The following is a 24,265-nucleotide window of genomic DNA, read 5'->3' as shown; positions in this document are numbered from 1 at the left end:
CTGGTGTAAAGGGGAAGTGTCCTGGGCAGGCTGGGGGTGTGGGCACCCAAGCCCCACCCTCATCCCCCAGACTGCACGGTCACTTCCTCCTCCTTCAGCCACCCTAGCTGGTCAGCTGCCCCAAGCAAGCCAACTATAAAAGGGCCCATCCGCCCAGAGCAAGGGGTCGTGCAGCCTTTCTCCACTGCCTCCTCCTTCCGACATTCCCTGAACAGGTTGAATGCAGTCCTGCCTCGAGGACTTGGACCTCGCTGCTTCCCCCGGCCACTTGCTCCAAAGATGCCTCGCCCCTTTCCTTCAGGTCTCTGTTCAAAGGCCAATTCCCCAGGGCAGCCATTCCTGGCCACCCTCTGTCAAATGTATCCCTGGTCACTCTCCTTCCCCTGCCATGGCCCTATTTCTCATCACTTATTGCTTTCATATTACAATTTTATATGTGCTATCTATTCAATGTCTGTCTGTCCTACTAGAATGTCAGTCCCAAGATGGCAGGGTCTATGTCTTAACACTGAACAGTGCTTGGCACGCAATAGGGGCTCAGTTGACCTTAGTTGAGTAAATTAATTATACCCATTTGGTTGATGGGGAAACTGAGGCTCAGATGGGTTCAGGAGTTCACCTGAAATCACTCAGATAGAAATCAACCCTGGACCTGGTTCCTTTTTTATGACACCACCCTGGGGACCAGCCACCTCATGTGCTGGGCCTGGTGCTGGCCTTGGCAAGGGCCCCAGCATCCCCAGCTTCCCCCTCTCTCTCATACAGAGGGAGGAGGTTTCGAGGTAAGCTGCATTCTTATCCAAGAATAGTAATGATTCACTCCAGGGTGGGATCCAAAAAAGAATCGCCTGGACGTCTGTTTTGAGTTGGCCGCCCTGCTGCCGTCCAGCCGGCACTCAGAGATGTAAATACGTCCTCCTAGCAGGCCAAATCGTTTCCTTTTGACGGCAGGCCAGCCATTTATTGGCCATAGCTCTCCCCTGGAGACTGGCGTAGGCAACAATTATAAAAGGGCCCATCCGCCCAGAGCACGGGGCCATGCAGCCTTTCTCCACCGCCTCCTCCTTCCGACAGCTGCAGGGGAAGATTGGCTGAGCAGGCCTTGTTTGCAAATATGACTCATTTCTTTGATTCTAATAAAGTCTAATGATACGTGCGGAGCTCCCAGGGGGCTCTGGAGGAGCCTAGGAGGAAGACTCGGCTCCAGGCTGATGGAGGGCATCTTGCCAGGTCTGGCCCCGTCTGTCCTCCAGGGCGACCTTGGGACAGAGGTGACCCCAGACAGCAAGGACCAGCAGGGGACAAAAACTCTGCTTCCCCGTCCCAGAGCAACTTGGCCGTCTCTGGGGCCCCAGTGGCTTCTCATGAGGATCTGGGAAAGGGTAGCTCACCAGCTCCTGCTGAGAATGGTGACTTGGCATTGCACACAGGGTGGGCATAGGGGTCCAAGCTGAGAGAAGACCCCATGAGTAACCTGGGAATAGGGAGACACACACGTGGCACAATGTGACCTGAGACCGTGGACATGGACTCCCAGGCCTGGCCTGGACTCTTAGCTGGTGGCTAGTGGGGACACAGACAGAAAGTTAGCTGAAGGCAGGATACAGTGCTGAATGCTGGGGCTGGGAGCTTTGCTCCTTCTAGCTGTGCATGTGAACTCGGGCAGGGCACTGCACATCTTGTATCCTCAGTGTCCCCTGGCTCCCTGCAAAGTACATCCATGGTCTTAGCTCCATAACATTCAAGCCAGGCTGTGAGTCGTTGGGGCCGTGCTACTTCCATTTACGGAGGAGAGAAGGGGGTGTGGAGAGGTGAGGGCACTGTCTCAAGGTCGTGCAGCTGGTATGCGTGGGAGCCAGAGTTGGGCTGTGTCTCCCCCAAAAAGGAAAGGGGAATGTCACCCATTGCTGCTGTGCTGCCTCCTCTGTGAAAACAGAGGGAAGAGGGGCTGGCAGGGAGCGTCAATAGGGACCTTCCCTACCCTTCCCTTCCTTCCCCAGAAGCAGGGAGATGGCTCCACTCCCCTGGTGCCTTGTATCCCTGACACCCAGGGACTCCTGAGCACCTTCCAGCAACTCCTGCTGAAGAAAAAGACAGGCCAAGGACCTATGTGTCTGGGGCATGTAAGAGAAGTGAAAGGAAGCAACGGCTGGGGCCGGGCTTCAACTTGACGGTCGCCAAGACCAACCTTCCTGGATGTCCTCATTGCTCTGTTGCCCAACCAGCTCCCAGACAGCAACGCGCAAAAATTTCCCAACAAGACTCACTCGAGAGAAACCCCAGAGCCAGACACTGTGGTTGGTGACTATCTTCAGAGGGATTCAGATAAGTTTCACCCCAAAGGGAACCCAGACCTTCTGAAGGCTGAGCCCTCTGAGGCCCCGTATACAGTCAGTGCTCAGCATACATCCAGCTTCTTTCCTGCCAGTGTGTTCCCTAAAGAATGTCCAAAAATCCCATTCAATTCAGTCACACTACTCCCCTTCTCATATGACTTCCATGGTTCCTCCTCCAAGAGAACAAAGTCCAAATGTATCTGCCTCACATTCAAGGCCTTCTCCCTGGCCCCACCTATCACTCACCTGTGCATTCTATGCTCTAGCCAAACCATCCCAAATATTCATGTGCTTTCAGAATGCGGACTCTGCATGGGCTGTTCCTCCTACCTAGACTGTCTTTCCACTCTCCTCTTCTGCCTAGTGAGCCCCTACTCATCCTTCAAAGCCCAGCTCATATGCTCCTCCAGCTGCAGATGGGGAAGTGAGGTCAGAGAAAGGTAGTGACTTGTTGCTCCATGCAGGTGGCTGAAGACACAGGACTAATGAGGAAATTCAGTACCCAGTGAGTGCTTGCTGTGTTGAAATAGTCTCAATCCTTTCTGGCAGGGTGAGATCATAGCATGGGAAAAGCCATGAGAGGGTTCTGAGCTGGGAAATAACAGGGTGGATTCAGAATTGATGACTGAAGTACAAGGACAAGGCAGGGGGAGATCCAAGAGACCAGTGCTGGTGTCCAGGAGAGTGACAATGGGGTCCCATGGGGGTGACAGTGCATGGGGCCAGTGCTCAGATTCTGGGTATACTCTGAAGGGGGAGCCAGGAGGATGTGTGAATTGGATGTGGGATTCAAGGTAGAAGAGTTCTGCATGATGCCTAGATATTTCCCCTACTTAGAAAGCCTGTGCAGAGACTGAATGAAATGACAGGGCCAAGTTCCTGTACTATGCTCATGGGAGTCGACTATTGCCTTTTCACGGTTGCATGCCAAGAAAAGAGAAGGCTCTTGAAGGCAGGAGGCCGGGTCTTTCTTGCCCATGGCACCTAGCTCAGGGTTGGAACTGAGCTGTCCCCTGGCGTAGTTCTCTAGCCTCGGCCTGCGCTGCGAAGGCAGGTCACAGGAGGCAGCGCTGGCCTTGCCTAAGCCTGCTTTCCAGGACCCTGCTCCATGGCCCCTAGTCTTCCCCAGGGTTCTAGAAAGAGGGCAAGTTATTTGTGAATGTTCAGGTGGTCTCGCAAAGCTCTGCTGGAACCTGGGGCTGGGGATGCAGGGGTAGGATAGGTGCGAGAGCCGGAGCAGGTGGTGAGTACCAGGCCGGGGGCCAGGGCTCTTTGGATAGAGCAAATTCATGTGGATCATGCAGGACCTTGGGAAGGTACCTGAAGAACCAGACACTTTCCAAAGATAAATGTCAGTGTCTTCTAGGCCAGAAAATGGAGATGGGGTGCTCAGAATGAAGATTCTGGAAGGGAAGGGTTCCAGAATACCCCCGAGAGCCCAGTCCTTCTGGAAGGTGTGAGTGGGGACTGGCCACCCTGAGGACCTCACATTGCTCCCTTAAGTTCCTTCTCCAAGACCCCTGGGTCCCAGACAACAGGGAGATAAGCAGAACCCAGAAGAGAATGGCCCTTTTACAACAGGGGGTGATTCTTTAAGGTCATAACACTTAAAGAAACTGCCGGGAGGGGCAGTTTTATGCATTAAGGGTACTGGATAAATAATGGATTCTGGCCAGGTACGGTGGCTCACATCTGTAATCCCAGCACTTTGGGAGGCCAAGGCAGTCGGGTCACGAGGTAAGAAGATCGAGACCATCCTGCCCAACATTGTGAAGCCCTGTCTCTACTAAAAATACAAAAAATTAGCTGGGCATGGTGATGCACGCCTGTAATCCCAGCTACTTGGGAGGCTGAGACAGGAGAATCGCTTGAACCAGGGAGTCGGAGGTTGCAGTGAGCCTAGATGTCGCCACTGCACTCCAGCCTGGTAACAGAGCGAGACTCCATCTCTGAAAATAATAATAATAATAATAATAATAATAATAATAATAATAGATTCTAAGGGCTGGCCACCCAGGATCTCATGCAGTCAGGGCCACCCTACAACCTTGGGAGGGCAGCACTGCCATCTCCCCAGATGCAGGTGAGGATACCACAGCCCAGAGAGTGGGACGCACCTGCCTAAGCTACAAGTGGCAGACTGAGGGTTCAGACCCAGGCAGGTCAGTCAACGGCTGAGGCAAGGAGGTCCCAGCAGACGCCCTCAATAGCTGGCTGAGTGCCAGCGTCCAGGAGTCAGGCAGGCCCGGTCTTCAGGCTGTGCCAAGAACAGCAGAGAAAGGACAGGGCTGTGCCTTGGACCCCATTCAAATGAGAAGAAGGAAGTACCAGCCTTTCTTTGTCTATCAACTCAGCTCCCCAGGGAGCGGGGAATGAAGGGGCGATGATTGTGCTTCCAATGTCCCTTTTGTTTGTACGTGGAAAATATACATGTACAAACAATATGTAAGAGGAACCCCCAGTGACAGCGGGCCTAGGGACCTGCCCTAAACATACACTGAAGGCTGGAGCAGTGACCGTGACATGGAGCACCCAAGCAAGGGCTCCACAGCAGTGAGGGCAACCAACCCCTTCTTTGCCAAGGATGCCCCAGCCCTGACCCCAAAGCATGGCTAGGGCCAGTCACCAGGCTGCTCCCTCCTCTCTGGCCCATTCCTGGGCCAGCTCCTAAGAGGTGGGTAGACACCTTGAAAACAGCAAAACCACACACAAAAGATAGGGACTATCATCTCGGGATGATTCAGAACCACCCTCTTCCTTAACAGCACCCCTGCCCCTGGCTCACAACCTCCACACAAGGTCTCACCTCAGTTATTTCCAGGGTCAAAGGGCTGCACTTGAGTGCTGTGCCCCAAGGCTGGCTTATGAAGAAGAGGAAAATGATGCACTAGCCTATTTTTGATCAGCCTCTAAGCATTATGTTAGAAGAATTTCCCTACACATCAGCTCACTCAAGACTTCCCCAAAATCAGGACTCCACATCCTACCTTTCTGATGTTTGTCCTCTGTATCGTTCCTGTAGTATTACTGACTACAGTTCTTCACTCCTCTCATGAAGAGACAGAATTTATTTCCTCCACTTCTTGAATCTGGGTTTGTCTTGTGGCTTTATTTGGCCAAAGGGATATGAACAAAAATAATACAGACAGAGGCTTGAAAAGCGCTTGGGCTTTGGGGTTTGCCTGTTTCTTGTTCTTAGAGTGCTTGCTTAGCGGCCAGTGACAAGCCCAGGTTAGCTTGCTGGGTGATGAGACCACATGGACCAGTTACCCCTCACACCCCAGCCAATAGCCAGCTAAACCCCAGAAGAGATACCCGGAGGACCTACAGATGCCTGCAGACACATGAAGGGGCCCAAGACCAGAAGAACTGCCTAGCCAAGCTCAGCCCAAACTGCCAACAATCAAAACAATCAAGAGCTAAATAAATGCTTGTTTAAAGCCACAAGGTTTGGGGATGGTTATTAACAGTAAAAGCTAACTGATGCATCTTTTTCACTCTATCTACTCACTTTTCACTTAACAACTTCAGCTCCATATACACATTTTTCTCTGTGCAATAACAGAGAATATATTTTTTCTAAAATACATTAAGAAAACTGTATCATTTTTAGACAACGTAAGTACGCATACCTGCCTCATAGGGATCCCATCAGGGTAGTAATGATTCATTCTCTTTATCTGACAGGTAAAGAAACTGAGGCTCAGAAAGGAGAAGTGGCTTGCCTAAGGTCAAACAGCCAGTAAGTGGCAGAACTGGGATTCCAGGTCTGTCTGTGGTCAAAGGAATAAATTTATTTCCAGATCTGCATCCTCCTTCCAATGCCCAGAAGACAGTGGCTCCCACATCCCAAGGGAGGAGATAAGGAAGTGGGCCATCCTCTCTGCCCCGCCCATGCCCTCCTCCTTCTTTCAATGAGGTGGTCTTACTCCCAGAACTCGATGACAGGGGAGGTGAAGTTGGTGGAGCTGATAGTGATCCAGACACTCTTGTTCTTGCGCATGGTGTCCTCCATGCAGTGGGGTGTGTTCCAGCTGTGGTTGCAGTGTGCCCAGGGCAGCTCCTTCTGGAAGGACTGGAACAGGTAGTATGTCGCCCAGGCCAGGATGACGATGTAGTAGACATTCAGAAGGGACACAATTACAATGGAGGCATAGCCGATACCTGCAGGTTGGGCAAACAAGATGAGCAAACATCACGAGAGGGGCCAGACCCACCATGGCCACATACTCAACTGGAAGGCTATGGTATCCCCAGGCCCCAGGCCATAAGAGGCCCTTCAACAGTGACCACCAAATATGTATAGGATGAATGGACGGTCGGGTGAATGGACAGGTGAAACAACATATGGTTAGATAAATGGGATGGTTAGATGAATTGAAGGATGGCAGGGGGTGGCAGGGGGTAGAGGGATAGAATAATGATTGGATGGTTAGATGGATGGATAAATGGATGGACGGATGCAAAGATAGGTAATAAAGAGGATGGTTGACTGGATGACTGGATGTCTGGTTGGTTGGTTGGTTGGATGGTTAGACGGCTGGATAGCTGAATGGATGAGATACACAGATGAGTGAACAGATGGATAGTTGGATGACTGGATAAATGGCTAGATGAATGGATAAATAGCTAAAATGATGAGTGTTGGATTGACGGATATTCATTTGTGGAATAGATAATTTGTTAGAAGGATGTATGGATTCATGGTACTTGGTTAGAACCTTGGGTAGATGAATGGATGGATGGGTAGATGAATGGAAAATGGATGGTTAGTCTAATTATTGAGTGGTTTAATGGAAGAAAGGCTCAAGGATAAATGGATTTGTGTGGATGACCGAATGAAGAGACTCACATATGTTCCCATCCCTGGCAATTAAATCATAACAGTGATTATTTTGTGTGGATACTAAGTTCTAAACATAGGACTAATTAAGCTACCATTCATTTGATGCTGACTGTGTACAAAGCACTTCTACATGGAGATGTTATTTTGTCTTCGTAGCAACCCTGTGACGTAGGCACACGACTATATTTCTATTTTATAGATGAGAAAACTGAAGTACAAAGTGACCTTCTCAAAGTCACAAAACCATCAAGGAGAGGAAATGGGACTTGAACTCAGAGAGAAAGCCTCCTGAACCTGAATACTTATCTGCTGCACTCTACTGCCAGGCAGCTACAGGCTTCTCTTTCTTTAGATTCTGGGTTACAGGTGCAAGTTTTTTACAGGAGTATATGGCATGAAAGTGAGGTTTGCACTTCCAGTGATCCTGTCACCCACATAGTGAACACAGTATGCAACATGTAGTTTCTCAACCCTTGCTCCCACCCCTTTTGGGGTCCCCAGTGTCTATTGTTCCCATCTTTATGCCCATGTGTACCCAAGGTTGAGTTTCCACTTATAAGCAAGAACACGTGGCACTTGATTCTCTGTTTCTGCATTAATTTGCTTAGGACATTGACCTTCAGCTGTATCCATGTTGCTGCAAAGGACACACTGCTATTCTTTATGGCTGCATAGTTTTCCACGGTACATCTGCACCACATTTTCTTTACCCAGTCCACCACTGATGGGCGCCTAGGCTAATCCCAGGTCTTTGCTACTGTGAATAGTGCGGCGGCTGGCTTCTCTATGCAACAACCTTCGGAAGTGGGCATGCTGGTCCTGACTGAGCAGCTACTGCCTGCTAGGCACTTGCCACATCTCCTCTCCCTGTACTCCTAAGCAGCAGCACCCGCATCACACTGCTGCTGTACTGGCCACTATCGTGTGTCAGGCACAGAGCTAAACGATGTGCATGAGACACCGAAGAACCTGGCAGACAATAGGTGCTCAATAAAAATGTGTGGAATTGATGAGTACCAGGCCACCCCCAAAGTGACTTCTGTCCTATACTCACCAGAGAACAAGGGGCAGATCTTTTCCCAACAGGTGATGCCCCCTTCAGAGGTGTACTGGCCTATGATGATCTCCAAGAAAAACACAGGCAGGCCGCTCCCAAACAGGAAAATAAAATACGGTATGAGAAACGCACCTACAGAGAGCAAAATGGGCAAGGGTGAGGCTGTGGCCACGGCAGCGCTGATGCAGAAGGCTCCCAAGCCCTCTCAGCCAACGGAACCAGAGAGAATGCATGAGGGGCATGAGGCTCAAGGCCAACCTCTTGGACCTGGTGGGAAATGCTCCAGGCCCTGCCCATCTGGCCAGCTGGTTTCGCCTTTCCAGTGTGCCCTCCCTCTCACCTTCAAATCTACTGGGGTCTTCAAGCCTCAGAGCCTTCGTGTCAGCTGTGCCTACTGCCTGCCTGCCCCCTCCACATCCGCCCCTCTAAACAAGGACTGCTTGGCCTCCAAGACCCACTCAAACATTGCCACTTTGTCGGGGCCTTTGCCTACCCTCCCCAGGCCTGCCCGCTGGTAAGGGTTAGAGCGTAGGCATCTCCGGCAGGGATGGGACTGAGGGGAGGAAGGTGAGGAAAGCACTGGGGCAGGGAATCCTACCTGCTGTCCTCTAACGGCTTTAGCGGGTCCATAAACCCTTTGAAACTGTGGGCAACTTGGGTCTAGTGTATGTGCTTTGTTCTGGGGAGCATCTAGGACACTCATCAGAGTCCCAAAGGGGCCTGAGACCTACAAAAGGTTAAGAAACCAGGCTCTAAGGGAGAATTCCCCAGAAGGTGGTTCTAATGATGTGGGCGGCACAAGGCATGCCCATCTCCGCTGACACACAAGCATTTGACAATGAGTAGAACCAGCCGTGGGCAGTTCCTCCCTATCCAGTTCTCTTCAAGCCCCTCATGGTACCAGCAAGAAAGCAACTAAATCATTAGGTGCTGCTTGACTCAACACCTGTAACAGAAGACCTGTCAGAGGGCTCCTGCTCAGAGCCTTCAGGAGACAAAAACAAAAACGAATGCAAACTAAAATCCAAAAACCCAAGCCAACCAACTCATCAACCCAACCAAGTGCAGTCACTACATTTAAAAAATATCTTCCCTGTACTTTATATTCCTGGATCCCTTTGTAGCATGACAAATGATACCAGTTTTCCATTTATGTGAGAAACAGAGTTTGCTCTCTGGAGTACATTTGGTGAAGTTAGAAAAGCAAACATGAATGTTAAAGGAAAGATAAAGAAACCGTCAGAGGCAAGTAGACATGGGAGACAGATAAGGAGGTGTGTGGATGTCTGGGGCTTGGGAGACACGGGACTGACCTTGTCCCCCCTCTTCAGAGATGGCAAACTGGAGGATCAGAGAGGGTGAGGGACCTGCTCAAGGTAACACAGCAAGGCCCTGCAGAACAGCACCCTGATTCTCAGTCAGGCTTATCCCCTGTCTCTAAGGATGGGGTTGGCAGGGGCATGACAGGCTGACTTCACGGAGGTCAAGGGGATGGGGCCAGGGAAAGCAGGGCACAGAGAGGCCATCCATGCTCTGGTCCCAGCCTCCAGCTCCTAGACTGCTCTGTTCTGGAGGGGCTCCCCTGTGGCCCGGCCCAGGCTCACCTCCACCATTCTTGTAGCAGAGGTACGGGAAGCGCCAGACGTTGCCCAAGCCCACGAAGCCGCCAGCCACAGAGAGCACAAAGTCGATCTTGCTAGACCACTTCTCCCTCTGCGGAGGTTTTCCCTCAGCCTCGTCCTCAGGCCGTGTGCCCGGGCTCTTCCCCGGTGAGGGCTTCAGGATGTCCTTGTGGAAATCTTTCAGACACTGCAGCTTCTCCTTGGTGGCCATCTCCTTGCTTTCTATGGGGGACAAAAGAGAGCATGGTGCAGCTGATGAGAGACTGCCTGTGTGTCTCAGATACAACCTCTGCTTCCTCATCCGCGAGCTGACTCCCACCTGCCCAGGCCTGTGGCAGAGGGCGAGGCATCCCCTCATCTGTCCAACGCTCTGACAGCAACATCAGGAGTCATTCAGACCCCTTCATGGGACCGGGAACCTCAAGATTCAGGCTGTGGACACTTGCAGCCCATAGAATCGGCAGGTTCCATTCCCCAGGCACCTGCTGAAAAGAAGCACCAGGGGCCCCCATGTTTGTCATCTGAGTGTCACACTTTCGCCTGCACCCCAGTCTTAGCATTGTCTTTCACAAAATGTGGCACACTCAGGCAGTTCTAGGCATCTGCCAAATAACAGCCTGGGTGCAATTTCTAGAAATTAATAGATACTATCTTCTAAATTTGGATTTGTATAAAAAAAAATGGAAGCTCCTATTTTACAAATGCCTTAACACAGTGCCCAGCACACAGGGGTCACCATTTACAACTAAGTTAAAAAAAAAAAAAAAGGATAGACGGAAATGAACTAGGAATAGGGTTTCAGGCTGGAATGAAAACAGTATTTGAGAATGGGTTGCCATCCAAGTATAGAGAATGGGTGTTTATGAAACAGATTTGTAGTTTATTAACCAGTCACATCTCTAGCAGAAAAAAATATGGGATTGGCACTGGTGAGGGTTATGCAAGAGTGCTTGCTTGTTAATCCCCATTTGTCCACCCTTCTCTAACCATCCTCTGGCTTGCTCTGATTCCAGGGGCTGACCCTGTAGATCCTATCAGCCAGGTTCCCTTGCCCTCTGGCTCCCTGGAGCTGTTCATGGTTATCCTCAGCCCACTTCTGCTTGGCCTCCAGTCTAGAGGGAGGTCTGCCACCAGCCAGGCCAGAGTCTCTTCTTTCTGTACTTACTAAGGTCCCCAAGTGCTCATTCTCCCTGGCAGCTCAGCCCCGAGGGCCACAGTCACATCCAGTGCAGCCATCTGTGCTCTCCAAGAACTGACAAGGGTTACCAAGAGCATTCCGAATTCTAGCCCACAGCGGGAGGAAACAGCTCAAGGATGGGCCCCCTGCCTTCAAGGGCTGACCCACGACATAACAGAGGGACACAGAAAACGGATGAGCAGGGAAAGCCAGAGCTACTGGGCCTACCCGCCCCTCCCTAAGCCTCAGTTTCCCCACCTGCAGAATAAAAAGGATGACAGCAGAAGTGGTTAACTCAGAGCCAAGCAGTCCATGATACAACTTGTCTTCATGATCAAACTGGTGGCCAACACTGAAATAATCAGAGTTCAGAGAAAAGTCAAGAATTCTAAGTTCTTTTGAAAAATTGGAAGGTTAGACCACAGTGAGCTCATACTCCTATGACGACCACTGGCTGGAGCAGATGTGACCGCGTTGTCACATGGCCACACCCTGGCCAGCTTGCCGCTCGGCTTAGGATGCACTCACCTGGCTGGCTCTGGTGGGCATCTGAGTTTGTCTTCTCATGAGAGCACCTAACATTACCTGAAAGTATCTTGTTCAATTCCTCGAGTCGCTGTCGTCTATCTCCTTGACTAGAATAGAGGCTCCTGGGGACAAGGATCGCACCTGCCTTGCTCACTACTGTGTCCCAGAGCCCAGGACCATGCCCAACACACAGTAGGTTGTCAGGCAAGAGCTGCTGGGTAGATGGATCCCAGAGTGGCATCCACAGGCAGCCGGTGATAACTGCAAACCCCGGCTTTGCCAATCGTGTGACCAGGCAAGTCACTTGGCCTCAGAGCCTTGTAGACAGGGTGAGGCGGTAGCTGGCTGAGGACTTGGGGTGTGGAGAGGGGATGTGCTGGCTTGGCCCCAGCCACTGGGCCACGGGGGCTGTGCTCGAGGAACAGAGGCACAAAAGCACAACAAAACCCCCATTTCCCCCACACCTCCTTCCTCTCCCTGGCTCGGGGTGGGGGACCCCAATTGTTTCACTATCTGGCGGCCAGCAGACCAAGAAAGGCTTCCTGAAGCCGCCGGGCAGCTCACGGAGCCCTTCCTCTGTCTACCAGAGCATCCGCGCCGCCTTTCTCTGCCCTGCTCCCTCGGGGCCAGGCGCGGGATGCAGCAGGCCAATGGCTACTGTAAAAATAGTCCTAGCGGCCAGCATTGTTCCAGCATTGACTTGCACAGCCCCCGATGGTTATCAGGGCAGCCTATTGCGGGCTGGCTTGGTGGGCGCATAATTGGAGGATGTGAGACTTAACTCCCTCCGAGTGAAGGTGTTTCTCAGGAAATGACCCTGGAGCCTCCTCACCCAGAAGCTCATGACCTCATTGGCAGCTGGGATGGGCCAAGTTCATCCCCGCAAGGAGCTGGGGGGTTTGTTTCACTGTGTCTGAGAGTCCTGGCTCTGCCCTCTGGTCACACAGACCCACTTGCTACACTAACACTCAGAGACTCCTCTAGAAACATGGAGGAAGAGCAAATGGGGCTCCCCAAGTCCCTTTGCTCTAGGCTCTGGTTTCCTACAAAAGGAGGCCTCCACACCCTTTCACACTCAGGACCCCATTGTCCCACCGCCTGGGGCTGAGCCAGGATGGAGTGGGGGTTTTAAACAGGGCAGAGTGGGAACCTGTCACGTGCCTGGCATGGTAGGGGTCTCCCCACTCCTCATTTCCAAGGTGCACCCACCTCTCCACCTGTGGGGGTTGCAGCCACAGGTCCACCTGCCTTGAAGAACACATAGCCAGCAGGCCTGTCCCTGCAAAAGCCCATTCCAGCAAGACCCGCCTGTACATTCCTGGCATCCACCCACATCGCTCCGTCACCATGGCAACCACGAGCGACAGGCCCCTCAGCCCTTGCATGGGCATCTGTGGCAGCCTCCTCACAGGTCTCCCTGCTGCTACTCTGCCCGCCCCGATCTATTCTCCACGCAGCAGCTGAAGGCAGATTAAAAAGCATAATCAGGTCCTCATGCCCCCTAAACCCTCTGATCACCCCTAGAAAAAAGCACAGGCTCCTCACCACGGCCCACCAGGTCCCAGCACGCACCCCTGCTAACCCTCTAGCCCCAACCTCCCCCTCCCCTTCTCCTTGGGACACAGGCCACACAGAGCTGCTTTAGTCCCTCCCACTGCTCAGGCTCAGTCCCCTCTGAATCTTCCCACTGGCTGTTGGACCAGCAGTGTAGAAAGCCCCCTGGCTCCCTGCCAGCTGCCCCAGGTACCCTGGCCCCTATAGGGACCAGAGTATAAGCCTCGACCCAGAAGCTGAGAGCCACTTCCCAAACAGGTGACCTTAGGCAAGTCATTCAACTCCATTAGTCCTTAGTGTCCTCATCCGTAAAATGGGGTAACTGCCTCCTCCCCATGGGAGTGTCCTGAGGGTTAAATGAGGGGGTGCGCAGAAGGTGCTTAGAAAAGTATATATGGCAACACACTCCACACACAGCAGCTACTATTATGACTTGCGACTATCTCCTCTCATTACCGCTATCACTAGTATCCGGTCCACCCCTGGCCTTGGGTATATAAAGCCTTCATACTCCCCAGGGTGAGATCAGCAAGGCCCAGAGATGAAAAGTGACGTCCCGAGGTCACTCAGCTGGGAGTAACAGTGACCGCGATGTTGTAGCTAAGCCTTTAGGCGCTTCTGCCTCCACTCTCTCTCTGGCGCTCAGCCTGACCTCAGATGACACCCTCCAGGAAGTCCCTGGAGTATCTCCGTGCACCTCCGCAAACTTGCAATTAGGCCAGCCACCTCAGCCTCCACACACACACAATTGGCCACCCCGCTGCGCAGTGAGTGCTCAGGAACAAGTCCTCCTCCACAGGCATCCCTGCACCCGCCAACAAGGACTGTTTTCCTTGGCACTGGGCCCAGGGTTATTTTGCAGCAGCCGAGATACATAATTCCCCATTTTAAGAGCTTCCTCTTTGGTTATTATAGCTGCAAGTGATTAGAATTGACTGATACAGAGGATATGGGATGAAGCCTCCTCCTGTGCCCAACTGAACATTCTCCTTGTCTCTGTGTTCCAGAGGTGACAGCCAGAGCCTGCCGTGCCTGAAACCAACTGCAGATCACCTGGTCAGATTTGGCACACATGCAGCCAGACACAGCCTAGTGCCAGTGACACCATGGCTTGATACAATATCCCTTTGCTCTCCCACTGCTTAATATTAAGATTTGTAAGGACTCATTCTGGGCTGAGCTGCTTATGAACACAGTTTCCTGTTCACTACAACACTCTTAGTGTGGAAGAGACACTCTGGTAGTTTACAGATATGAGAAGCTGAGGCTCACACAGGGAGGCAAGCAGCCTGGCTGAGGCTACACACACAAGTGGAAAGGAGAGACAGGTTCAAGACCATAGTTCCCACCTGGCCTGCCTGGGCCTCAGGCACTGAGCAAAACTTAGAAAGAGGAAGTCTGAGGTGGGTGCAGTGGCTCACACCTGTAATCTCAGCACTTGGGGAGGCTAAGGTGGGTGGATCACCTAAGGTCAGGAGTTGGAGGCCAGTCTGACCAACGTGGAGAAACCCCATCTCTACTAAAAACACAAAATTAGCCGGGCATGGTGGCACATGCCTATAATTCCAGCTATTCAGGAGGCTGTGGCAGGAGAATTGCTTGAACCCAGGAGGTGGAGGTTGCAGTGAGCTGAGATCATGCCATTGCACTCTAGCCTGGGCAACAAGAGCGAGACTCCATCTCAATAAATAAATAAATAATTTTAAAAAGAAAAGGTGGATGGTTGGAGGCATTGGGGAATTGCTGGCCAAAAACCACAAAATTTCAGTTACACATGAGGAATAAGTTCAATAGCTCTATTATGTATGTCATGATGTCACGGTGATTAGAATTAGTAACATATTGTGTATTTGGAAACTGTTGAGAGTAGATTTTAAGTGTTCTCACTACATACAAAAAAATGCTTAGTGAGGTGATACGTAATTGGCTTGATCTAGCCATTCTACAATGGATGTATATGTAAAACATCATATTATACACCGTAAATATATAAAATTTTTATCAATTTTAAAATTTCCAGCCTGGGCAATATGGCAAAACCCCATCTTTACAAAAACTACAAAAGTTAGCTGGGTGTGATGGCATGTGCCTGCAGTCCCAGCTTCTCAGGAGGCTGAGGTAGGAGGATCACTTAAGCCTCAGAGGTCAAGGCTGCAGTGAGTCATGATTGCCCCACTGCACTCCAGCCTGGGTAATAGAGTAAGACCCTGTCTCAAAATAAAAAATTGCTAAATAAAAATAAAAATTTAAGAAAAAGATAGCTGCATTTATTAAGCACTGACCGTATACACAAGCAGAATATGCATCTTTTAAAAAAGCACTGACTACCAGCACGTTTTCATTTTCTTAGCTAATTCCCTCAGTGGGTGCTGCTATCATCCTTCCTGTGCTGATGTGATGCAGAGACGTGAAGTCAGTTGCCCACGGTCACACAGTGAGGAAAACACCACTTGAGCTTCAAATGCCCCCAGGTCTGTCTTGGCCTCAGAAATCCATGCTCTCAACCACTATAGCTGCTATGGGTCACCTGCTTTACAAAATAAAATAGGGTCTGGTGTCTATAAGGAGCCAGCTGCAAGCCAGCTGACAAATTGGGGAAGTAGGCAAGGGCAAACAGGGAAGTGAAGGGCCACATGATGGAGATGGGGCTCAGGAGGCCAGACAGGGCCTGGGGAGCAGTCAGTGCCAAGGGCCACAGGGCTGGGCCAGGCCAGCTGATGAAACAGCACAGGCTCAGGCAGGACAGATGGCATTGTGGACTAGAGCCCTCCTCTAGCAAACAGGGAGCATATGATGGGCCTGATGGGGCTCCTTGGATCACTGTCTCCATAGATTCCGGGCTAGGTACAGGCTCAGTGAGCAGGAACGCCAGGATCTATTAGTGATGCCTGCCAACGGCACCCTCCTTGGCCCTAGTGTTTAACAATTAAGCACCAAAAAAAAAACTGAATTGTAGTTAAGAGTGCTATTCCTGGGTGGGCATGGTGGCTTATGCCTGCAATCCCAACACTCTGGAAGGCTGAGGTGAAAGGATGGTTTGAGGCTAGGAGTTCCAGATAAGCCTGGGAAACACAGTAAGGCCCTGTCGGTACAAAAAGTTAAAAAAAAAAAAAAAATAGCCAGGTGTGGTTGTGTGCACCTGCAGTCCCAGCTACTCAGGAGGCTGAGGTAGGAGGATCACTTGCACCTGGAGTTGGAGGCTGCAGTGAGCTGTGATCACGCCACTGTACTCCAGGCTGGATGACAGAGCAAGACCCTGTCCCTAAAGAGATGAGAAAAATAGCAGAAGTGCTTTCCACCACTCTAAGTGGAATAGCTGTTTTAAGTGGAAACTAATCAAAGGCTTTTTTTCCTCTTCTATATATATTTTAAAAGTACACCTTTAAGAGATTGAAGCATTGAATTGTATCATCTGGTCTGTATCTGCTGCTTATCTACTCCCAGGGAAAGGCTAACTGAAGCGTGGTGAGCTCCAAAGCCTCCAGGGGCCTGGTGGGCAAAGGACAGGAGTCCCTGGGGTGGGGAGGCCGCAGGGAAGAGTGGGAACCAGGGGACAGGGGATTCTGGGCTCTCACAGGCAGCTCTCCCCAGATCCCACTGCTGCAGGTGCCTTTGGAACTGGGGCCCACTGGGGCTGGATCCTCCAATTTCTCAAGAGATATTGAAATCTGGGTTGTATGCAGACATACATTTTTCAGTTTCTAAACCACCACCTGGGTCAAACCAAATACAGAGGGGGTCAGACTAGGCCTGTGGCCAGTTTGTCCTCTTCGGTCACACTATTGCCCCAGGTCACCTAAGGTGGCCGTGGCAAAGGGAAAAACGGGCTCGTGCGGAGATGCTGATCAGGCTGGCCTACAGCCCTGATGGCTTGTCCCGGTGAGGTCATCCAGGAAACCAGGCATTGTTTTGCCCGGAACAAAGCTGAAACAATGAGCAAAAATATTCTGGTCGTAGTGAAAGTGAATTCTGTTGAGGAAATTGTTACGGCCTGCCATCTCTGAGACAGGGCTTGCTATCCACCTGGGGTTCAGCATCTTTGGGTGAGGTCCTCCCCTCTCCTAACTGCCACCTCCACCCCACCAAAGTATGGGTCTACCCTCAGAGACTTCTGACCTCTGCTGGAAGCCCCCTGCCTGGATCACACTCAGCCCACAACCTGCAGAGAAGCCTCTACTTCACCCCCAGCCTCATCAGCCTTATCTTTCACAGATCAGGAGGCTGAGGCTCAGAGAGTGGGGAAGGCTTGTCCCAGGTCCCACAGCTACAGGACAGTGGGCCAAGATTTGCACCCATATTCCAACTCCATGGCCTTGGTGCCACCCAGGCGCAAGGAGACCTCTGGACGGGGACCAGAGACACCAGGTAGTTCTTAGGTCTGCAGTTTGCTGGGGTAGAGTGGGTGACAGTGAGCAGGTTTTGCAAAGAACGGGCTCTGGAACAATGCCGGAGGTGGCAACGCACTGTATGAGTCCAAGAGACAGCCAACTTGTCACCTTTCCCTCATAAAAATGTTGGCAGGTGAACACAAGGTCTGGGGACTGGGTCCAAATTATTTTACCATCTCCTTGGAAGTGAAAGGACCTGGCCCAAAGCCCCAGAGAACCACAGCCTGGCAGCAGAGGAGTGGCAGCAAGGAGAGTGCCACCGTGCCAGCTGCGGGGGAGGGGTGGAGGCACGGCAGGCTCCTGGTGGCAGGATGGCTTGGGAAGGGCCGGGACAAGGCAGGGTGGCCAGCACTGCCCTAGGTGAAGGTGTTTGGGGCACACACCATGCTGCAAACAGAGGTAACCCATGGCAGAGACCAAGCAGCTAAGTCAGGGAAAGAGCAGTGGGCGGGGCCAGAAAGCTGGGTCACTCAGGCCAAGTCACTTTCCCTCTGCAGCTCAAAAGTCCAGGGGTAGAACAAAGGCACGGGTGGCTCTGGCAAGCAGTGGCTGTTAACTCACCCTACTATGTGCCAGGCACTGCCCTAGAACTGGAGACAGTGGGTGAGCCCTACTGAGCTGACCTGCAGAATGGGAGATAGATGTAAATTAAAACACATTAATGAGCAAATATTTATGATAGTGCCCAGCACACAGAAGGCAACAAAGCAGCCCCTCTGTAGAGGTGACACTTCATAACAGCAGCAGCTCACTGAGGACTCGCTGTGGCCAGGCCCTATGCCAAACCTTTTCCAGGCACCAACTCACTCACTCCTCAGCAGCCGTGATGACAGAAAGAGGCCCAGAGAAGTGATTCCACTTGCCCAAGGTCATACAGCTGGGATCCAAACCCAGAAGCTCGGCTCTAGAAAACAAGCTTTTAACCACACTGAAGCTGAGACCTGTGTGGCAAAGAACTGGGGAAACGGTGTTCTAAGAGCCCGGCCAACATGGTGAAACCCTGTCTCAACTAAAATGAGTCAGGTGTGGTAGTGTGTGCCTGTAGTCCCAGCTACTTGGGAGGCTGAGGAGAAGAATCGCTTGAACCTGGAAGGCAGAGGCTGCAGTGAGCCGAGATCGCGCCACTACACTCCAGCCTGGCCACAGAGCAAGACTGCATCTCAAAAAAAAACTCCAAAAAACAAAAGAAACAAAGAGCAGGGAACAGCAAAGAGGGCCAAGGTGCACATAGTGAAGAAACAGAAAGCCAGCGTGTGGCAGAGAGGAAGAGGGGATGGGGGCCCCCAAGGCCAGGGTTAGAACCTGGATTTATCCTGAGTTTTGTGCTGCCCCAGTGAGGACTCAATGCTTTTGGCTAAAAGTCCTGGCTTGTCCCTGACCACCTGGCCAACCCTCCCCTTCTACTCTGAAAGAGAACTTAAAGGCCCACATTGGGTTTTTCCCTTGTGACTCTTTTTTTTTTTTTTGAGACAGAGTCTAGCTCTGTTGCCCAGGCTGGAGTGCAGTGGGGCGATCTTGGCTCACTGCAACCTCTGCCTCCTGGGTTCAAGTGATTTGAGTTTCTCAGCCTCCTGAATAGCTGGGATTACAGGCATGCACCACCATACCCGGCTAATTATTTTGTATTTTCAGTAGAGATGGGTTTCACTATGTTGGCCAGGCTAGTCTCAAACTCCTAATTTCAAATGATCCGCCTGCCTCAGCCTCCCAAAGTGCTGAGATTATGTGTGATGTGAGCCACCACGCCCAGCTAACACTTCCGGTAGAGCCTGTGGAGTCCTTAACCCCACACCTCCGCTGCCTGGCTTCCTCACCAACATCTGAGAACCTGTGGGGCAGGTGGCTGGAATGTCTTCCCCTTGGCCAAGGACCTAACACCTAAGACTGTGGCACAAACACAACCACATCCTTGTGCATGAAGCCCAAACCCTGTCGGCTCCACGGTTGAAGCCAGGCTTTGAAAGAACAGGGTCACCCTTTGCTGCCATGTGCTCTGGGGAAGTCACCTGTCCCCTCTCCTCTGAGCAGGCACTTTGCCCACCTGGTGTGATTCTCCCTGGGGGAGGTGGCCAGAGGGAGCAAAAGCTCTGGCTGACCTAGTACCTGCTACATGCCTGGCTCAGGGCCATCACAGGGGTACTGGGTCACCTTCCTGCCTTCACAGTGCCTACGTCTATCTAGAGAAGGAGGGAGGGGCTTGTTTTGTTAAAGTAACAAAAATTATTCTATAAGCTCAGAAGAAGGACGAGGTTCCATGTCTGGTCAAGGGTAGTCTTCAAAGACACCTCTGGTCAAAGAGCCTCCGAGAGCTGGGCCTGACAGCTGGATGCATGGCGGATGGTCAAGTCCCTGGGATCTGTCTGAGGCGACCCTGGACATCACTCAGTAGACTTCCAGGACACTTGGTGCCCACAGCTGGGCTGGAGGAGGATGAGGAGCTCAGGGAGGGCCACCACGATGCCTACCTTGGGTACTCGAAGGCCTGTTTCCATAGCCAGGGGCAGGGCCGAGAGTGGGCACACCTGCAGGTTCTGTGCACATGGGGGCTTCTGCAAAGCCTGGCTCCTGACCTGGGGAGTCGTGCACTGTTGGACTTGCTCTTAACGCTGGGGTTTTGGGGTTGTTTTCCTGTTGCTATGCTGTTTAGGCCAATGACAGCACAATGGCCACGCTGCCCGCAGCCCGGCTCCAGGGTACAGGGGATAGGCAAAGAGTTGGAGGGAGCCAAGCCCCTTTTCCATCCGCTTCGCCCATGGCCCAGGACTGGCTGGAGTTAGGCTGTTGCAGGGGCCCCTGGAGCCTGCGGAAGGAGTGGGTGAGTCAGCAGGCAGCCACCTCCTGGCACTGACTCACCAGCGACAGGACAGGCCTGTCACTCTTGCTGTGAGCTTCGCTAGCAGCCCAGCCCTCAGCCTGGTTTGCCGGAAATGGGGGCAGGGTAGGGTAGACCATGAGCCTGAAAAAGGCTCTGCAGAACCCAGGATTATTTCTGGAGGCCAAAAAAAAGAAACTCAAGAAAAGAGAAAGGTTGGTTGCCATTTTCTTGACCTTCTCCTTTTAGGCTGTAAGAACCCTAAAGCTCTGTTCCTTGTTGGCTGTGAAAGCAGAGGGTGGCCCCTCCCTTACTCTATGGAAATTGGAAGGATACAGGCCCCAGTGAGAGAGGCAGCTAAGGGTGCTCCTGCAGGAGCCGGGCCACCCCCAACTCTGTCACCAGGGCTCTGCCAGCAAGGGCGCTCTGCCATACAGCCTTGGGCAAGTCATCTTCTCTCTTCAGCCTCAACGTTACCCTCACTCAAATGGGCACAATATCCTGTCTACGTTATGTGAAACTCCTCCGTCATTAAATGTTTGCAAACAACCTCCCGCTCCTTGTTCCTCTTTTAAACATGTTTCTCTTCTTCCTTCCTACCTCTGCCCCACCTCACTCAGACTCAGAAATTCAGCTCAACCAGAGTGTGGCGCTAGAGCTGCCAAACAGCCTGGGATTTAGCAAGATGGGGTGGGGAACTGGCACCGTCTGTCACTGGTGGCCACTGTGTTCCGGAATACAGGGGCCTGCTCCACTTATCTGGAAGCCGATTTCTAGGTCCCTCCACTATCCGGAACCGACCCAAGACCCTGGGGGTTGCTGAAGCACACACTGTGCTTTCTCAGGCCCCCACACCTTGGCTTGTGCTGTGCCCTCAGCCCCACCCACTCTTCCCCTGCCTAATGAGCAGGCACCCCTCACAGCCTGGATAGGCCAGCCTCCAGGACAGCTCTCTTCCTGCATTCCCAGCCTGTACTGTTGCTGTCTGTCACTCCCCGGTCACCCAAGGCCTGCTCCCTGACATCTAGAATATAAGGCCCAGCACAATTAGAATTTGTCAGATGGAATGTTGAGGGTTCAGGGCTCTGGGGACACTCCACGTAGGGACAAACAGCCTCCCATGTCAGGCATTCTGAGGGCTCCTCTATGGGCAACAGAGCAAACTGCAATGGCAAACGCTGGGGGCTGTGGACAGTGGGGAAGGGTGGACCAGGATGTGCTCCCAACTTCTGAGCAACATTTCCCATCAAATGGTCAAAACGCTACAGATGAACAACAACAATATGTCTGCTCCTGAGCATCTTCTAATAATGACTTTGAAGTTAGTTTTTCCTGTCCCTAAAGGTTTGCCAAGTGCCAGGGCGTCCCCTGGGATCCCACACAAAATCAAAGGCTCACAACGGGGCCTCAGAGGTCTTGGCACATCCACAGGCAAGCCCACTTCACAGACGAGGAAGCTGAGGCCCAGGCCCCACAGCAGATCAAGGACAGGACAAAACTACAGTCTCCAGCTTCCTCCACAGACGGCCCCATCAGAGCTGGCAGGAACTCATTTCACAGAGAGGAAACTGAGGCCTGAAAGATGTGGCAGAGGGCAGAATATTCCCGACAACCCCAACCCGGTGGGATACAGTGGGCACCAGAGGCGAATGTAAGTTCTTAATCCAAACCTGGCTGGATGAGGGTCGTATCTCATCCTGTCAGGTTGGCAGATGTTGGTGCAGCGGAGGCAGCGACTTCCAGCACTACAAGATGGTGCCTAACAACAGTTACTGCTTGGCCAGAGGAAAAGCTCAGCACTACAGTCCACACTCGAGTGGGGTTGGGCTGCAGGGAGGACTGACACTTCTCAACTGTGGTCTTCCTCTGGGTGGAGGCCACCTCCCAGGGCAACCCCCAGTGGGAGCCATCTCCCTCAACCTTCCACTGGACTTTTGCCTAAGCTCTGGGAGTGCTGGGGACATGGTATACCTTCTGGTGGCCTGTCACTTGTGCTGTGGCCTCTTGGAAACCCCTGGAAACTCCTTGGAGGCATGCCCTGACCTCTGCTCCCACCTGCTTAGCCAGGTTTGTCTCTAGCAAACCCCAAAAGCCTCCCATGTCAGCCCCCAGCTCAAGAACTATCAGTGACTCCCAGCTGCCTGGATAACAACCTAAACTTCTCCTCTTGGAATCTCACGCTCACTAGAGTTGCCTGTCCTGCTCCCAATCTCTGCCACCTTATTTCTCCTTTTGCCCAGCATTAGTCTCCCTGGCACTGCCCCTTTCAAGTCTGTGGGTTCTCTTCCATTTAGGTAGATCCCGCCCAGCTTGAAGACCCTGACCCAAGTGTCACCACCCCGCAAAAGCCCTTCCTGCCCACCCAAGACTCTTCTGTCTAACATCCTCCAGCTCGAATCACCCCCTCCATCCAGCAGACACTGGACTCTCATTCAGAACTGAGCAACTGTGGATAGAGTTCAAATTTCTCCTTGGGAAACTTCAGTTTCTTGACCTGTAAATGGGACTTATAATCTGTAAAGTCATTCATTGCTGAAGTCTCTGGGATCTTAGGAGGGACCAGTGGATGACCAAAATCCTCACATGGGGACCAGCAGAGCTGCCTGAGATACTGGCTAAAAATGCAGACACCTGGACCCTTGCAGACTATTGACTGAATTTTCAAGGTGGGGGCCCACAAATCCATCTTGTTTAACCAGCTTCCCAAGTGAGTCTTAAAATCAGGTGAGGTTGGGAATGGTGGTGCTAATGAACTGGGAGACACTTGGGCAAAACATCAAACAAAATCAGCTCAGGAAAGAGATTAAGGCTGGCTGATGAGAGTGCATGCATGTGATGCGTGTGTGCGCAGACGTCTCATCTGTCAGGCTGTGAGCATCTAGGGGCTGCGCCAGGCTGAGTTTCACTTCTGCAGCCCCACTAAGTCCAGAATCACCCCAAGAGCCATTTGTCCTGGACTTGAGAGTTTGCCAGAGGGTCTCTTATTCCCTACTGCTGCTGCTCCTCACCAGGCCCTGGCAGATGGGAACCTTGGCCCTCATTTTATAAATAAGGAAAACAGGCTGGGCATGATGGTGGCTCAGGCCTGTAATCCCAGCACTTTGGGAGGCCAAAGTGGGTGGATCACGAGGTCAAGAGATCGAGACCCTCCTGGACAACATGGTGAAATCCTGTCTCTACTAAAAATACAAATAAGGAAAACGAGGCTCAGAGGAGACATGACCTGGCCAAGGTTGCTCCGTAGCAAGCGGCAGAACCCAGATGCAGGCCCAAGACAAAGCCAACGCACCTTTAGCCACTTGCTAAAGAGAAAGGCAGTTTGAGAAACCAAGGCAAAGGCTGGCAGGGGTGACCTCGGGCTTCTGGGGCTGGACAGCTGAGTGGGGCCTGCATGTTTGATCCTGGGGGGAGAAGCCTTGGGGATCAACCCCGACTCCTGGGGCTGGGGGGTGCAGAGGGAAAAAGAAGCCTGGCCTTGTCTCTGCAGCAGGTAAGGGGCACAGATCAGCCGGGCAGGCCCCAGGCAGTGTCTCCAAGGACAGGAATGAGCTGCAAGATGCACCGCCTGGGACTCAGGAGCGCCTCTTGCTGTCGCCCCAGCAGAGAGAGGTCACTTTCTTTCTCCAGTGGAGGCAGCAGGTGAGGCTTCCCCAAGAGCAGAAACACCTGTCCCTTAAACATCACCTCCCCAGGCATAGGGACCAATGGCAGGAAAGGCCACTGGAGGCACTGGTGACACTGCTTGACCAAGGTGAGGTTTGCTCCGTTCTGGATTGTGGTTTAGACCTGCTCTCAGGAGACTTAGCAGCGTGGAGGTGCAGGGTCCCCACTGTCCCTCCCACACACCTACACACACAGCCCTTCTCTGGGTGAAGGGACCCTCTCCAGGAGAGAAAGTTGCACACCATAAATAAACCTGTCTGTGCTTCAGTTTCCTCAAATATA

General features: G+C 52.1%; 1 protein-coding gene across 4 annotated transcripts in view; it reads right to left on the bottom strand.

The window, feature by feature from the left end:
• The window catches only part of SLC6A6 (solute carrier family 6 member 6), an 87,582-nt gene that overhangs the window by 34,536 nt on the left and 28,781 nt on the right, over positions 1–24,265 (bottom strand). For all 4 annotated transcript variants that reach the window (XM_017505048.2, XM_017505049.2, XM_017505046.2 and 1 more), the window contains 3 exons: positions 9,844–10,083; positions 8,237–8,371; positions 6,266–6,500 (listed from right to left, as the gene is read on the bottom strand). In XM_017505048.2, coding sequence (XP_017360537.1) covers positions 6,266–6,500; positions 8,237–8,371; positions 9,844–10,072 — 599 coding nt within the window. In that variant the 5' untranslated portion in view covers positions 10,073–10,083. The remainder of the gene's footprint in view (positions 1–6,265; positions 6,501–8,236; positions 8,372–9,843; positions 10,084–24,265) is intronic.

This window comes from Cebus imitator, unplaced genomic scaffold, assembly GCF_001604975.1.
Source record: "Cebus imitator isolate Cc_AM_T3 unplaced genomic scaffold, Cebus_imitator-1.0 Scaffold332, whole genome shotgun sequence".
Classification (NCBI taxonomy): Eukaryota; Metazoa; Chordata; class Mammalia; order Primates; family Cebidae; genus Cebus; species Cebus imitator.
This window is presented reverse-complemented; position numbering and strand designations above follow the sequence as displayed.